This window comes from Fusarium mangiferae (genome assembly GCF_900044065.1).
Source record: "Fusarium mangiferae strain MRC7560 genome assembly, contig: FMAN_scaffold008, whole genome shotgun sequence".
NCBI lineage: Eukaryota > Fungi > Ascomycota > Sordariomycetes > Hypocreales > Nectriaceae > Fusarium > Fusarium mangiferae.
Genome location: NW_024573928.1, coordinates 1,364,766 through 1,378,273, shown reverse-complemented (window position 1 = coordinate 1,378,273; position 13,508 = coordinate 1,364,766). Strand labels below are relative to the sequence as shown.

The 13,508-nt window shown below is 50.9% G+C and overlaps 5 protein-coding genes across 5 annotated transcripts; 1 reads left to right on the top strand and 4 right to left on the bottom strand.

Annotated features, from left to right (window-relative positions):
* Positions 1 to 2,270: 2,270 nt before the first annotated feature.
* Positions 2,271 to 3,679, bottom strand: FMAN_11407 (uncharacterized protein; the record flags this gene model as incomplete). Its single annotated transcript, XM_041834215.1, has 4 exons — positions 2,271 to 2,349; positions 2,427 to 2,802; positions 2,868 to 2,930; positions 2,986 to 3,679. The coding sequence occupies 4 exons, from the start codon at positions 3,677 to 3,679 to the stop codon at positions 2,271 to 2,273; spliced, it is 1,212 nt and encodes a 403-aa protein (XP_041684501.1).
* A 478-nt stretch (positions 3,680 to 4,157) lies between these two features.
* On the bottom strand, positions 4,158 to 5,689 carry FMAN_11406 (uncharacterized protein; the record flags this gene model as incomplete). Its single annotated transcript, XM_041834214.1, has 3 exons — positions 4,158 to 5,001; positions 5,053 to 5,416; positions 5,470 to 5,689. The coding sequence occupies 3 exons, from the start codon at positions 5,687 to 5,689 to the stop codon at positions 4,158 to 4,160; spliced, it is 1,428 nt and encodes a 475-aa protein (XP_041684500.1).
* A 627-nt stretch (positions 5,690 to 6,316) lies between these two features.
* FMAN_11405 (uncharacterized protein) lies at positions 6,317 to 6,783 on the bottom strand (the record flags this gene model as incomplete). The annotated part of the gene is made up of 3 exons (XM_041834213.1): positions 6,317 to 6,463; positions 6,534 to 6,673; positions 6,756 to 6,783. 3 exons carry the CDS (start codon positions 6,781 to 6,783, stop codon positions 6,317 to 6,319), a joined length of 315 nt encoding a protein of 104 aa, XP_041684499.1.
* Positions 6,784 to 7,242: 459 nt separating this feature from the next.
* Positions 7,243 to 10,101, top strand: FMAN_11404 (uncharacterized protein; the record flags this gene model as incomplete). The annotated part of the gene is made up of 3 exons (XM_041834212.1): positions 7,243 to 8,755; positions 8,808 to 8,967; positions 9,018 to 10,101. The coding sequence occupies 3 exons, from the start codon at positions 7,243 to 7,245 to the stop codon at positions 10,099 to 10,101; spliced, it is 2,757 nt and encodes a 918-aa protein (XP_041684498.1).
* Positions 10,102 to 11,651: 1,550 nt separating this feature from the next.
* Positions 11,652 to 13,048, bottom strand: FMAN_11403 (uncharacterized protein; the record flags this gene model as incomplete). Its single annotated transcript, XM_041834211.1, has 5 exons — positions 11,652 to 11,677; positions 11,728 to 12,252; positions 12,302 to 12,648; positions 12,706 to 12,814; positions 12,997 to 13,048. 5 exons carry the CDS (start codon positions 13,046 to 13,048, stop codon positions 11,652 to 11,654), a joined length of 1,059 nt encoding a protein of 352 aa, XP_041684497.1.
* Positions 13,049 to 13,508: the final 460 nt, after the last annotated feature.

The following is a 13,508-nucleotide window of genomic DNA, read 5'->3' as shown; positions in this document are numbered from 1 at the left end:
CCCCCCCAAAGGCACCGCGTTGAACTGGATGCATCGTGCAACCAACGAGGCAAATACCGGCTGGCACAATGACAAATCTTTGCAAGGCCTACGACCGGACCAAATGCGTCCATGAGGCCTCGCGACAGAGGCATTCCATCGGGAGACAACTCCCCCCTGCTTAGTCGTATTTTTGGTGACTTTGTTGGCCGCCATATTACTACAGAACCGGCCCTCTGTACCGGGTATTCCGTCGAGACGGGAGCTCTAACTTAGTACCTAGTAGGGAGCAGCCTAAGCAGGTAAGTAAGCAAACAGTCCGAGGCATCGCGGACCAAGAGACCCAGTCCTGCGGAGCCACGCGCATTGGAAGCAGGAAAGGAGAAGAGACAACTAGGTAGGTAGAACTAAGAAATGGGCAAGCAGCAAACAAACAGCAAACAAACAAACCTACACATTCTGCTCGACGGTTGAAGAAATGACTTCTTGTCTCCGATCCCCCTAACCAAGAACAGACGGGGGTGCGTGAATTGGATGGCATGGGAATGGAGGCCAAATGGAGACAGGAAAAAAGGAATCGAGAGGGAAGGGAAGGGAAGGGACGGGCGGGAGGGAGGGAAACTCAACGAACGCGGATGTTTATGGCCTCCGTCTAAACCAACAACAGGTCGGGCTACAAGCAAGACCCAGGGATCTGGATTCAGCAGTCTCGCTTATCGCCGCGCCGCCGTTCGGGGGAGATCGAGCAGGCACTCACTAAGCTAAACGTAGGTAGTCGTAGGGTGCTCGATCCGCCACCAGCAGCGCCAACGTACTCTAACTGGCGCTAGCAGGGCTAGTTACCTAGTCATCCGCTTTCTTCACCTCAGGCACCCCTACAGCTCTGCTCTGTTCGAGTTGGCCGCATACGGATCACATCCCTCACGACTAACAGCTTGAGAAAACTTTATTTCTCCTCCATCGCCCAATGTTCAACGACTTGGCCGACGATCGAGCTACGGTGAAGCCATCACCATCGTCTCTGACGTATCTATTCCGTACCATCACTGCCATAAGAACACATTTGTCGATTTACAGTACAGACTGACATGCATTTGCCCCAATTGGTACTCACAACATTTCAGCGCATTGCCCTGGTACCAACCAGCAACAGAACACTGCCTCGAACAGAGAGGATTATTAGGTAGCGAGCGTGTGCTTCCCCTTCAACCGGCCGAGGCCCCTTCAATTAAGCGAAACCAATGAAAAACACCAACAAAGACGTTGCACGATTCAGGCACGACTCATATCTCCGCTCTTGACCTCAGGCACAGCTCTAGACCATCCTTTGAATAACGGCATGCCCTGGTCTAGTCGCATGCCATGGTCTAGTCGCATGCCATGCTGTCGCTGAGGAGACAGACTGATAGACGCTTCGTCTGCCTTACCCGTCCCGTTGATGGTTCCTTGATTTAGCGACAGTCACATTCCTTACACTATCGATGAAGCATGGCTCGATTCAGCAGGCGTTGTATTGGCATTCCTGTCACGAGCGCCACTCTGAGCGGTTCCAAAGTCTTTTAACCTTAATTTGTCAAATTCACAGAGTCTTGAACTCGATACAAGGTTCGGCACCGGCGTCTTTGCCTTGACTTGACAGGCTGCTCCGGGCTTGTTAGCTTGTCTAGTCTTCTCCAGGTTTTACCACAACTGCTCGTTTGTTTGCTCGTTGCCTTTGTCTTCTAGGGCTAGATCCCGTGTCGCCCGTCATGTCCGTCAAGCCCACCTCACCCGTGTCACATCCGTCGTCACATACTATGCTTTTTCCGTCGAGTCTTGAGCCTCGTCGATGCGACGCCTCTCGGTCATTCGAATATCCTTCCGCTCCGGGCCTATCGCTTGCATCATGCATCACGCCGAGTTGAGCAGAGTTATTGGCCCTCGCCCGGTGGGACCTCTCTCATCGTGTGTTATTCTCAACACCCCACGCTGTCTTGCAACAAACTCCATCCGCCTCCACCCTCGTATAAACTTTCGCCGTTGATATAATGCAAAACTCTAATTGCCCTATGTCCAAGGCTCCACATGCTACTGACAAAAGAACCTTTTGAGGAATTGGTCAATCACCTCCAGGCTCGATATGAGAAACGGCACTGAGGTCTGAAGGCTGGCTTATCTTCTGAAGTGGCTAGAGTCGCAGGACTGACGCTCCGGGGTTGTCGTCAATGTCCGATGGCCGCTGCTCTATCATCCGTATCCACTCGGCCGATCACGACCTACGATTCTCTTCACAGAAACGAACAGTCTCTCTACTAGTCGTCGGTGCCAGACTCTTCTGTATATGTTGACCAAGAGCCTTTCCAGACCATCTGGGCCCGCCCGACCGTACAGCTGTTATATCGTCCCCAGGAACAAACGAGAATTGACGATGATGTCGAGAGTCAATTTGGTGGCTTCTTCGATCGCACCGGAGCTCAGTAACCGTATCCTGGCTTGACTGGTTTTGTGTGAGAGATGTGGATGTAGAGTTTGTCCGGCTAACAATGCCAACCTCCTCCATTGATGCTGCCTCTTCGGAAGCATCGCGCTCCCTCCTGGCACTACCTTTGTGTGGCGACATGTCTGCTGTGCCTCGTCCATCGGGACCAATTGAGAGCATAGAAGCACTTCGTGGATGCATTTCTTCTCGGCCTTGCTCAGGGCGTGTCTTTCCATCTCTGTCTGCATGTGTCTCAAGTCGGCGAACGCCGGCTGTTACTTTCTTCTTCTTGAGGCGATCCTGGACCCGGAACCCTCTGCTCAACCTGATCTCGTTGCTGGTATCCATGGTCCGTGTTCGAGATACTGCTCATAAGATGTTAGTATGGACCGGATACTAAACAAGTCTGGAAATGAGCATGAACACTTACACACTGTATCTTGTCGTGTTAGTAAGGTGGGATTACGCTCGTTCTTGACAGTGAATTCAGGGGCTGTTTTACGTCATATGTCAGTGTGGTCAAGTGCTTCGCGGTTGGACATACTTACCTCCATTCGAAGTGCCCTCGTTGACTACGTCACTGTTGATGGCCCTTTGCCCGCTTGTAGCAGTTCCAGCTCTTCCCCTGAGGAGACTACCGGCCCTGGCGAGTGCCACAGCCTCCATGCCTTGATCAGACGTTCGATGAATAAACATCTCAAGGCGTTTGACCTCAGCTTTGTACCGTGCATCCTGAACCATCCAGTGTTCTTCTATGGAGCTGTGTCGACTTGCCTCTTCCTTGAGTGCCATTTTTGCTTCTGCAAGCTCTCGTTCGAGCTTGGCAATCTTTCTGTGTCGAGTACCATAAGCTTCGCAAAGGAGCAGGATATGCGAGCGATACTCTGCGGAAAGTGCTTCGCTTGCAGGATTGGACATTACTGCAACTTGCAAGGTTTCTGCTACTTGGTCAATGGAAGGGTTGTGCCAGATCTGCTGGCTTGCATTGATGAACAACTTGTCCACTTCGTCCAAACTGTATTTCGCCTCGGCCGCCGTGGTAGTCGCCTGGTTTGCCTGAGATACTCCTTGCCAGCTAGGGAGCCGTGTCATGCTCTTCTTCACGCGGTGGCCATGCACTTCTTTGCTTCTGGGAGGATCTTTGTACAAGTCTTGTAGGGCTGCTTCGGAGCGACGGTACTTCAGATCGTGCTGTCGAGCTCTGTTGCCCCCAAGAAACCGCAGCCAGCTTTGGTCCGCCATGATGCGTTGCATTTGTTTTGGTGTTTTTCTGCCAGGTATGAAGTGTCGATGAGGATACTACAATATTTACTCTGGCAGCCTGAGTGACTGATACTGATCAAAGGTAAGGTTAGCAAGCAGGACCTAAGGTAAGGTGGTACCTATCTGCTACTGGCTGTCACTGCCAATGTCGGTGACAGTCATTTAACCTCGAGAACAACAAACTCGGTATACGGGTATAGGCACAAACGTCACCGCTATTATTCACAGTCCCTCGCCATCCCTTAAGGTAGGTACCTATTTCGTCTATCGTTGGGTAGGCGCAAAATTTATACATTGTACGTCCACTAGATAAGGTACCTCGGTAGGTAGGTAATCGGGTCTACATACACTTCTCTTGCAGGTCCCATCGTTAGCACACATCCATTAAGCAATCTTCTGCGAGACCACAATCAAACAACTTTGGGTTACAAACTCTGCCCCGTTGCCATTTGTGCGCTCAAACCTCCCCCTTGATCCACTCGCTCTCACTCAGCCTCCAACCAGTCCTGAATGAGTGTTCTGTTTCCGCAACAATCGACTTCATTTCCGATGTTTGCTCAGGCTCACCTGTCTCTAGGTATCCCATCTTCCCCGTCGATGTCGATGTCGACAACGGACGGGCTTGTCCCGGGGCAGGTTGTTCTGAGTAGTTCACAAGTGATTCGAGGATGGTCGAGCTAGTGTCTCTCTTGAGAGCTGACTGAAGCGGCATTATACCGCAATCGTTCAATTCGAGGACTCTCGCTTTGACACTGCGAGGGGAATCGGATATGCCTAGGAAGCTGGTAGTACTGGCTATGCTGGTATCAGTATTCTCTATCTCCTCTTGAATGTCCGATAGAGAAGTGTATTCATGGGCCTCGACCTGCTTTTCAATGTCCCTATGGTCTACGGGCTTCTTGATCGGAACCTCGGGGAGAGGACGAGCTAAGGCTTTCTGTGATGCAATCATAGGGGCTGCTTCGGTCAATCGTCTGGGACGTGTTGACGAACGGCCCCCCCCCTGGACTGACAGAACATCATCCAATACGGAGCTTCTTGGACTCTCTGTACAGATATTACCAGTACGGAGTGGCTTGATGGAACAAACCCCTTCGCTCGCGTGCTCAGCCATGTCCTCTTCCATATCGACTGAACTGTCGTCCAACTCAGGATCTGGTGCGAGGCTCAGTTGGCGCAGATTTAGTAACGATCGATAGAGAAAACGGAAAGAGACGAAAGGTGACTCTTTTGAATCGATTAGGATCCAATCGTAGAAACAGGCTTCATCTGGTGAATCGAGGAGACCACCAGAGGGCGACCTGCGACTTATTAGCCTGGCGTCACTGAACATCCATGCAAGGCACACCAACCCAATACCGTATGACTCCTGACCGCGGTGGCCTTCTAGTATGGGCAATCTTCGAATTCGGCCCTTGGCACGAAAGACTTGGACCTCTATCAAGCCGCCATCTTCTGCAACTGATTGATGGGCGTGTGGAAGAAAGGAGAAGCAACGTGCCTCTATCCCGTCCCTGATGCGTAACACGCCATCTTCCTTGTATTTCCAGCGCTCGCTTGGCTCACAGAGGGAACGTGTGATGGAACCTGAAGCTCCATTGAGAGCCCTCACGCCACAGTTTGTGATGTTTCTGCCATTCATGAAAATTTTGAAATACAAGTAGCGTGGCAGTTGCGACGTTTCGTTGAGTGCATAGTGGAATCCAAATCGTGAACCTAAACCCAGTCAGATAGGGCTCGTTGGAAGCTTTGGTTTAGAAAAGGCAAACCTGGGTCTGAGGGGACGTAGACAGAAACCCGAGGACTGGTCTTCCGAAGTTGGCGAGGCAATGAACCAAATCGGCTCGAGGCAGCGAGACTTAAGCAAGACAGTTGATCAGCAGAGGGCAAAACACTGTGAGAGGAGGAATCCGAGAGAGGAAACTCAGGGAGCTTGGCCAGTTCGGGCTGAGTGACGATCGCAACTTCAATTCCCTCAAGAGAAGGCATGTTGCAGATGCTCAGCAATCCCGAGAAGGCTGTTTACAGACGAAGATGAAAGAAGGTCTTGAGGGACGGCCTGTCACAAATTAAGTCACATCATACGCTCACTGAGTGTAAGGAGATCCGGGCTGCTTGGAGATTGTTAATGGGAGGCATTAGGGGGGACTGGCGGCCAGCTGTTGTCGGCTGGCAAATATGACCGGTTACCTACTAACCTACCTTAGGTACGCAGCCTTCCCTCCCTGCCGCTTGTGCCTTGCTTGATTTCTACTGCCCTTGGACTAGGACATACTACGATGGACCAATTTCAATCAGGCTCGCCCTTGGCCCGATTTATATCACATGGCTGCATATGTCAACAAGATTCTGAGCACAATGTTAACCTGCTTGGTGGTACTGCAGTAGAATTTTCCCAAGGTGGATTATTGAATAGCTGTTTCCTATCTAAGGAACTGGCAGTCCTACCATTGATAGCTTGTCAAAAGTTCCAGCTGGTTTGCGTTGTCACGATTTGCAGCTTGAGCGAAACCAAGGTTTATTCCTTCATGTGTAGCAGAGCGATACAGATAATCCGGCTAGCATAAATAGCATTCGAGTATCATTCATTTGAGTATTTCCAGATCCATCCGTCGTCTAGCTTTGTCCTAGCACCTTCTTCGTGTCTTCCTCCTTGTCGATGAGTCCTAGACTCCTTATTTGTTTAACGCTGGGCGCATCATCGCGCGCTGTAGCGGACTCGCTTCGGGCGTAGGCAGCTTGCATAGCGAGAGCTCGAGCATGCTATCGATTGTTGTTAATTCACTGTACTACTAGGCCGAAAGCAGCGCCGAATCTGCATGCTTCAACCTACCTCCTTCTTGTGGTGGAGGCACTCGTAGTAGTCTTCGAGAACCAGGCCGCACTTCTTCTTGCCAGAGTCATCAGCGGCAGTGGTGTTGACCACATAGCATCCCATAACCTCCTGCCAGAAGGGAAAGCAGCGGCCAACGCCTAGAGTCCAAGTAGATGTCGTCAGTCCATGGAATGTTTAACTGGTTGTATGTGGGCGTGGAAGCTCCCTTTATAGACTTACCGCCGTTCATGCCGTATCCCGACGCCATCTTGAGCCAATTGAGTAAGTGTCGAGGCTTTGCGCGGGTCGGGCAGTATCTGATGGTTGAATCGCGGTTCGTTTGACGTTGTAATCGTGAAGTGCTTCCGGCCCTTGAATTGACCCGTACCTTGGCCGAGTACCTAGCAAATCGGTGCCCGTGGATTGGATGGTGAAGTGGATCCTATTGGCTCACTGAAAATAACGCTTGAGCCGCCACAGATGCTCATGCATGTGTGGCGTGTTATGTGTGGCTGTGGCTACCCAAATCAACCTAGGGTACTTACTGTTCAGTACAGAGGTGCGAAGGTAACCTGCCACTTTGTTAGTTGAAGCTGGCCTGGCTAAGCAACATATGACCTCTCCTTTTCCAATCCCAAAGTGAAAGTATTCCTAAAAGCTTCACTACCACTTATGCTCTCATTGACTCTATCATCCGACTGGGATCGCTATCGTCATCATCATCATCATGGCGGCTCATGTCACGCTGGGTCCTGCAAAGCTGGTGCTCTTGGCTGTACACTTCGCAACCGTCGCCGACATCGATGGTTTGGCCTATCTCATTGGTCAACATGGAGTAATACTACGGCCAGAGCTGTTACTCCGAATCATTCTCACATATCTTCCCGAAACCCTCAGTCCGGCGGTGTATGTACCTCTCATACAAGCCATAGTAAGCGGCGAGTCGCCATCACAGGCAAATTCAGACTTCCAGCTCGACACTTCTTCTGTTCAAAGTATAACAGAAGAACAGGCTTCAAGAAAAGTCAAAAAACTTCATCTTCTCTGTCTCAAAAATACTGATGTGCCTCTCACTCTTGAGGCTGATCCACTCACCTCTTTCTTATTTTTGAGAGCTTACAGAATGGACGAAGAAGCAGGCATGTTACCGCAAGTTCCTGACCTGGTAACCCCATTTCTGCAGCATTCGCAAGAACTCCACACGTGGATGATCTCAACGGTACTCCCTCTAGTCAGACGAAACTACGAGTATTATCCACAAAGACCTATACGGTATTCGCTGCTAGAGTTCCAGAACCTACCTGACAGAATGGCTATCGACTATCTACTTGCTGAGACAGGTGCCGTCGATGATGAGTTTAGCCTAGCTGGCCGTGATCTGAGTGGGCTTGTTGGGCCTTGGCTGCATAACGAATCGAGGTGGAAACGCGAGGCCTTTGACCAAGATGTATCAAATAAAACAGATGCAGCGCCTGAATTATCGTGTCCTGGCTGGGAGCAGGCCCTCGAATGGCTCGCCTCTAAAGCGGCAACATCCTGGCCAGTCGCTCTCAAAGCCATTGAATCCTGGGATGGGCCATCTGATACGGACCTGGGAAATGATGCGGGCTCGTGGCTTCAGGAAAACCAGCAGCAGTATCTCGACGGCTCTTATGCCAGAGCCGTCTTAGCTTCTGCATATCTTGTCTCTGATGCCGACGTGGGGGCTTTGGAGGCAGCCTTCAGAATATGCAATAAGATTCGGTCCCTCTTGGACGAAGACTCCGATACAACACTTCAATCAGCATTAGAAAATCTTGCCTCTGTTCCGCCTTTCGATATGGACGCATTTGGGGGGGCCAAAGCTGCGACAAACCTACGTAACGACCTATTACAAAGCTCAAATCCGCTTACAACCCCAAAGGAGGAATCTCTTGATCTTCTCCCTGCTCTCATTCAAAGCGCTTATCTTCTTACACAATCGGGCGCCCCCTGCACAGTTCGTAAAGCTGGGGATCTAGCATTTATTCAGGATCAGCAGGAACAAAAATCGCAAATTGGCCGGCTTATACGAAATCTTCCAACTCGTGCATCTGAAGACGACGGTTTCTGGATCCGGGCACGAAAAGAGATACTATGGCTGCACGGTTGGGGAAACAGTCCGAAGTCCACTGGGGACCAAACTCTGCAGGGCATATTTGGCAATGTGACCCTGGAGTTCGTTGAGACAGAGTTTTTGAAAGCGATGCTTTCGCGCTCACGTATGTATAATGAGTATGTCCATATGGCCAAGTTACGCCTGACACGTCTTAGGATACAACCTAGCAAGAACCCTTTACGATCAAGAAGGGCCAGATGCGCCTCTGTCGGTATCTGCCGTGCTAAACACTGCACAAAACGCAGCTCTTGGGGCATTCGACAATGCTTCAAATCCAAACCGAAATAGAGGGGGACTGAAAAGATGCGACGAAATGTAAGTCAGCTGTTATGTCCTCGGGGCGCCACTGTTGACAACCAAATCAGCCTCAAAGCTTTTCCGAGAACGTTAGGTACAAATCATCCCGCCAGAAAACGCATCGAAGCATTGTTGAAGGCTACTCATGCCTTGAGCGACTATCGCCTGGTACTCAAACAAGGCGAACCTTTCAGTCCTGTCGTACTTCGAGTGCATTCTGATCCGGTCTCGATTATCGAGAAGGTTCTAGAACAAAATCCCAAAGCATACACACGTTTGCAAGAGTTTGAGGAACTAGGAAACAACATGACTGATGCGAATCTGCCAATTTGCGTGAGGCCAGGAAAGCAGCAGCCGCTAGCAGAGCATCAAGACGCGGTCAGACCATTAGTCACAAAACGAATCGTTGCCATGTGCGTCGAAGCTGCTTTGCGCGAAGACGACTTCGAAACTGCATACTCTTACGTAGTAACCCGTCTTGGTGCCGATGAGAACGTGCATAAGTCGCAGGCAGGCATATCTGACGAATGGTCGTGGAAGGCAGCACTTGGCGCTGGCAAATATGTCCGCACGGAGAGATCCCAGAAGCCAACGCATCTCGGAACGGCAAGTGGAAATCCTGAGATACGCCATCTCGAGCAGCGGATTGAATGCCTGGCAACTTCTCTACGGATAGCACCCTCGTTTCAACTTCAGGAAGTATTAAAGACCTTCCGTCGTTGCGAAGAGCAGTTGGATGCTGCAATCAAGGAGGAGGCTGCTCGAGAAGCTGCCTGGGATACCGCAGGTGACCTTTCGGGTCTCCCTGGCTCGTTCGATACACCAGGTCCAGACAAGGCTTATCCACCCCGCAATATATCTGCCAGCACGACAGCTCGTCAAGCCGAGGAAGCACCAATGTCTCTCTTCGATCTCTCCAGAGCCACAGCCAGGGTCGCGTCCAGGAACCTAACTGTGTTGTCAAGTTTGCAGGGTTCTTTTACATCAGATAAGACGAATGCAGAGTCCGAGTCCTCTGAGTACGAGTTGCATGAGCAGAACAGAACAAGGAAGAGGGATCAGCTAAGAGAGGCTGCGACTGGTACACTGGTATCTGGTGTGGGGTGGCTGCTTGGAGCAAATCCAAATCGACCTACAAGTGGCCAGCAGTAACCAGACGTGTGCCTCATTGGGGACCATTTATCAGAGGGCGAGGAAGCAGCCTTGAAATAGCAGGTTGGGCTCTGTGGAAACGATAGGTCACCAAATGCAATCGACTGGCCATCAAAGTTGTTTACATTTTTCAATGGCCATGCAAAGGATGCAGGCGGCCCGGGTCCTCAATATGAGTTGAGTTGATGGAATCATCTCCATATCGTCCCTACTTACACATATGATACGAAGCTATAACTGTTCCGAAAGTGTGACCGACAGGTCAAAATACCGAGCTGAATAAGCGCGGAGACGTCAGGCGCATCAAGGGTAGAAGTTCGATAACACAAATATTTGCAGAGTGATAAACTGAAACTAGTTGAGAGACTGCTTCTATGGCAACTATTCATTGCAGCCGTTTTCTCGATGTTCTTGGAATGAATACAACGCACTGTTAAAGGCATGCATCGCTGGATGCTCCTTTGCAATCCCCATTGAGTGATAGGGAAATTGAAATAGCATTTCCGCACGGCTGCAACTCTTGTTTGAGTCGGTCCTTAAAGGAGCATTGGCCCAACTCACTGTTTGGACTTGTGGCTGCGAAATCATCGGCAGTTGTCCGGTGCTTGAATACATCCAGTTTGGGGATCACCCTACCATTCAGTCAGCAGGATCACAACTTGCAGTCCTTACCAGTACACGGGTCCAGTCCTGTAGTTTTGCAAGAATTAGACCGGATGTTGGTGATAAGCTTGCAGAATCATAATCCCAGGGGTATGTTGGAAGAGCTTGGCGAGAAGACGGTGATTGAGAGAACTTCGTGTACCGAATCGCTGAAAGCCGAGAAACATTATAAACCCCACGCGTAAGCCTAGCGATGGCGGTTTTCATTGATTGATTGTCAGAGTTGAAGGGGGTGTCAAGTTGTTTTACAGCGATGTGTGATTTGATTGGCGGTGGGTGAAACATTTACAGGCGTTTGAGTCAATAACTAAAGTCAGTCAGGACGAGCAGAGCAGCGCAGCAGCCACAAGTGACCATCTCGCATATCCCATAATAGTGTGTATGTGATACGAGAACAGCACGGGCAGTTGAGTCGCGAGGCCGCATTCGAAGTTGAGTTTGATAGTCCATGTGATTCACCGATTAGGCCGGAGTCGACATCTTGTTGATGTTGTGCTGGCAATAGCTATCATAAAGTCGTCGAAGACGCGATGGATGACTGATGAAGTGTTTGATTTGCAAAGATCCGGAAGCTGCCAAACGTGGTCCATCTGTGACCTTGTTGCAAAACCGACGACCAGCAACAAGAAAACTCAAGTGACGCAGGCCGAGTACCCATTTTTTGATTCCAATCCCTTAACTGTCGCAATCACACTAAACTCCTGTGTGAGCAGAGCCCGATTCAGTCTGCTGTGGTCCATGAAAGATAAGAAAACAACGAGTAAATAACAGTTAACAGAAGAAAATTGAACAAGCAAAGTTACGGGGTTAGTAGAGGAAAGGATAATGGACGCATGATCTCAAAGACTGATCTTTCAGTCGAGCCGTGGCAAACATCAGTCATGCGCTTACTGAATGTTACGATCGGGAGCGCCTGGTAGGGTTAGCGGTAAGTAATTGGGAGGAAGTCAGTTTAGGTCGAACCTCCATACGCATCGCGTGTCTCGGATCGAGAGGCAGATTCGCCATAACCAGCTCCTCCAGCGCTGGCAGCCGGGTCGCGAGTTCGAGCAGCATCTCGGTCGCCTCCGCGTTCGTATCGGTCACCACCGCGTTCATAGCCAGAACCTCCAGGGCCTCCCCGAGGGCCATAGCGGTCTCGTTCTTCACGACCGCCGCCACCGCCGCCTCCTCCTCCGTAGCGATCACGGCCGTAGCCCTCGTCACGGTCGCGGCGTTCATAGCCTCGATCATAGTCGCGGCCACCATAGCCGCCTCGATCGTCGTAACGGCGCTCATCACGGTAGCTACGGTCGTAGTCCCGACCACCGCCTCCTCCTCCGCCGCCGCCGCTGCTGCCACCGTAACTACCTCCACGGTCATCATAGCGTCGCTCGTAGTTGCGGTCGTAACCACGGTAGCGGTAAGGGTCATCACGGCCGTAACCACCGCCGCCGCCGCCGCCGTAACCACCACGTCGACGATCATCGTAACGTCCAGGACGAGGCTCTATGGCCGATCAGTACAATACCCGATTTGTCACTCTGGGATTCCTTACCTCGCTTGGGTGGGCCAAAGTACTTGCCAGGAGTCGGGGTACGTGGGCGGGCTCGGCGGGCCTTCTCGATGCTCAAAGTGCGCCCCTCGATCTGTTCGCCCTGAAGACCCTCTTTGGCAGCTTCGGCTTGTTCAGATGTAACCATCTTGACAAAGCCAAATCCGCGGGACTCTTTGGTGTGAGGGTCACGCATAATTTGGCACTTCTCAACGTCGCCATACTTCTCAAACATCTTGGACACCTCAGCTTCGGAAAGCTTGGGGTGGATACCTGTAACAAAGAGGTTGGATCCAGGATTGATAGCACCATCATCGTCGTCCCGGGAAGCAGACACGTCCTTCATGTTGCTATTGTGGATATAGATGTCAGTATTTTTCGATGAGGTGGGATTCATTGAAACGAACCTGTCACCATGGCCGCCGGGCGAGGCAGAGCGACGGCGGCTGCCTTCGTTGTCGTCACGAGGGCGAGGCGAGGCACTTCGGTTGTCGCGCTCATATCGAGGAGCCTCATCTAGAACAGGCTGGTTAGCTATGTGCGCGAGCTCAATAGATACGAAAGGATGGGCTGATCGGGTGACGGGGAGGTGCTGAGTTGAGACTGCGGCAGGCGAATTTGATGGGGTATTGTTCATGTAAACAGTAATGAAGAGCAAGCAAGCGCGTTGATGCACGCGCTCGGAGCTGGCAACGAACCTTCGTACCGGTCGCCATTGGCAGCCTCGTAATCCATCGCGGTAGTAGCCATCTCTGTTGATTTGGGTTTGTCTAGTAAAATGAAAATAGACAATGAGGCCAGAAATGGTTTAGGTGCGGTGGCTGACGATGAATAGCTCACGCGCAGGCTGGTTTGGTGAAAAGGCGATGTTGAAGAAGGGAGAAAAAAAAGTCGGCGTAAGGGGAAAGGGAAAAGCAAAGGCGCCGCAAGGCAGCAAAGCCGAGTATTAATAAGTGTGATAAAACAAGATTTAAAAAAAAAAAAGGAGGGCCTGGGAATGCGGTAACTGAGTTGACAGCGGTTTTATTGAAAATTCTGTGCAACAAGGAGAAAGAACAAAGAAATCTCAACGTCCGTTGGCAGAATATAAAAACTTTGGTTGGGCCAAAGATCAAACGTACGTGATGGTGATGGGCAAACAGCACCAGACGAGATGGCTTGGAAGTGGATGGGCCTGGTGATGGGGACGGATGATGAATCGAGGCGTGCG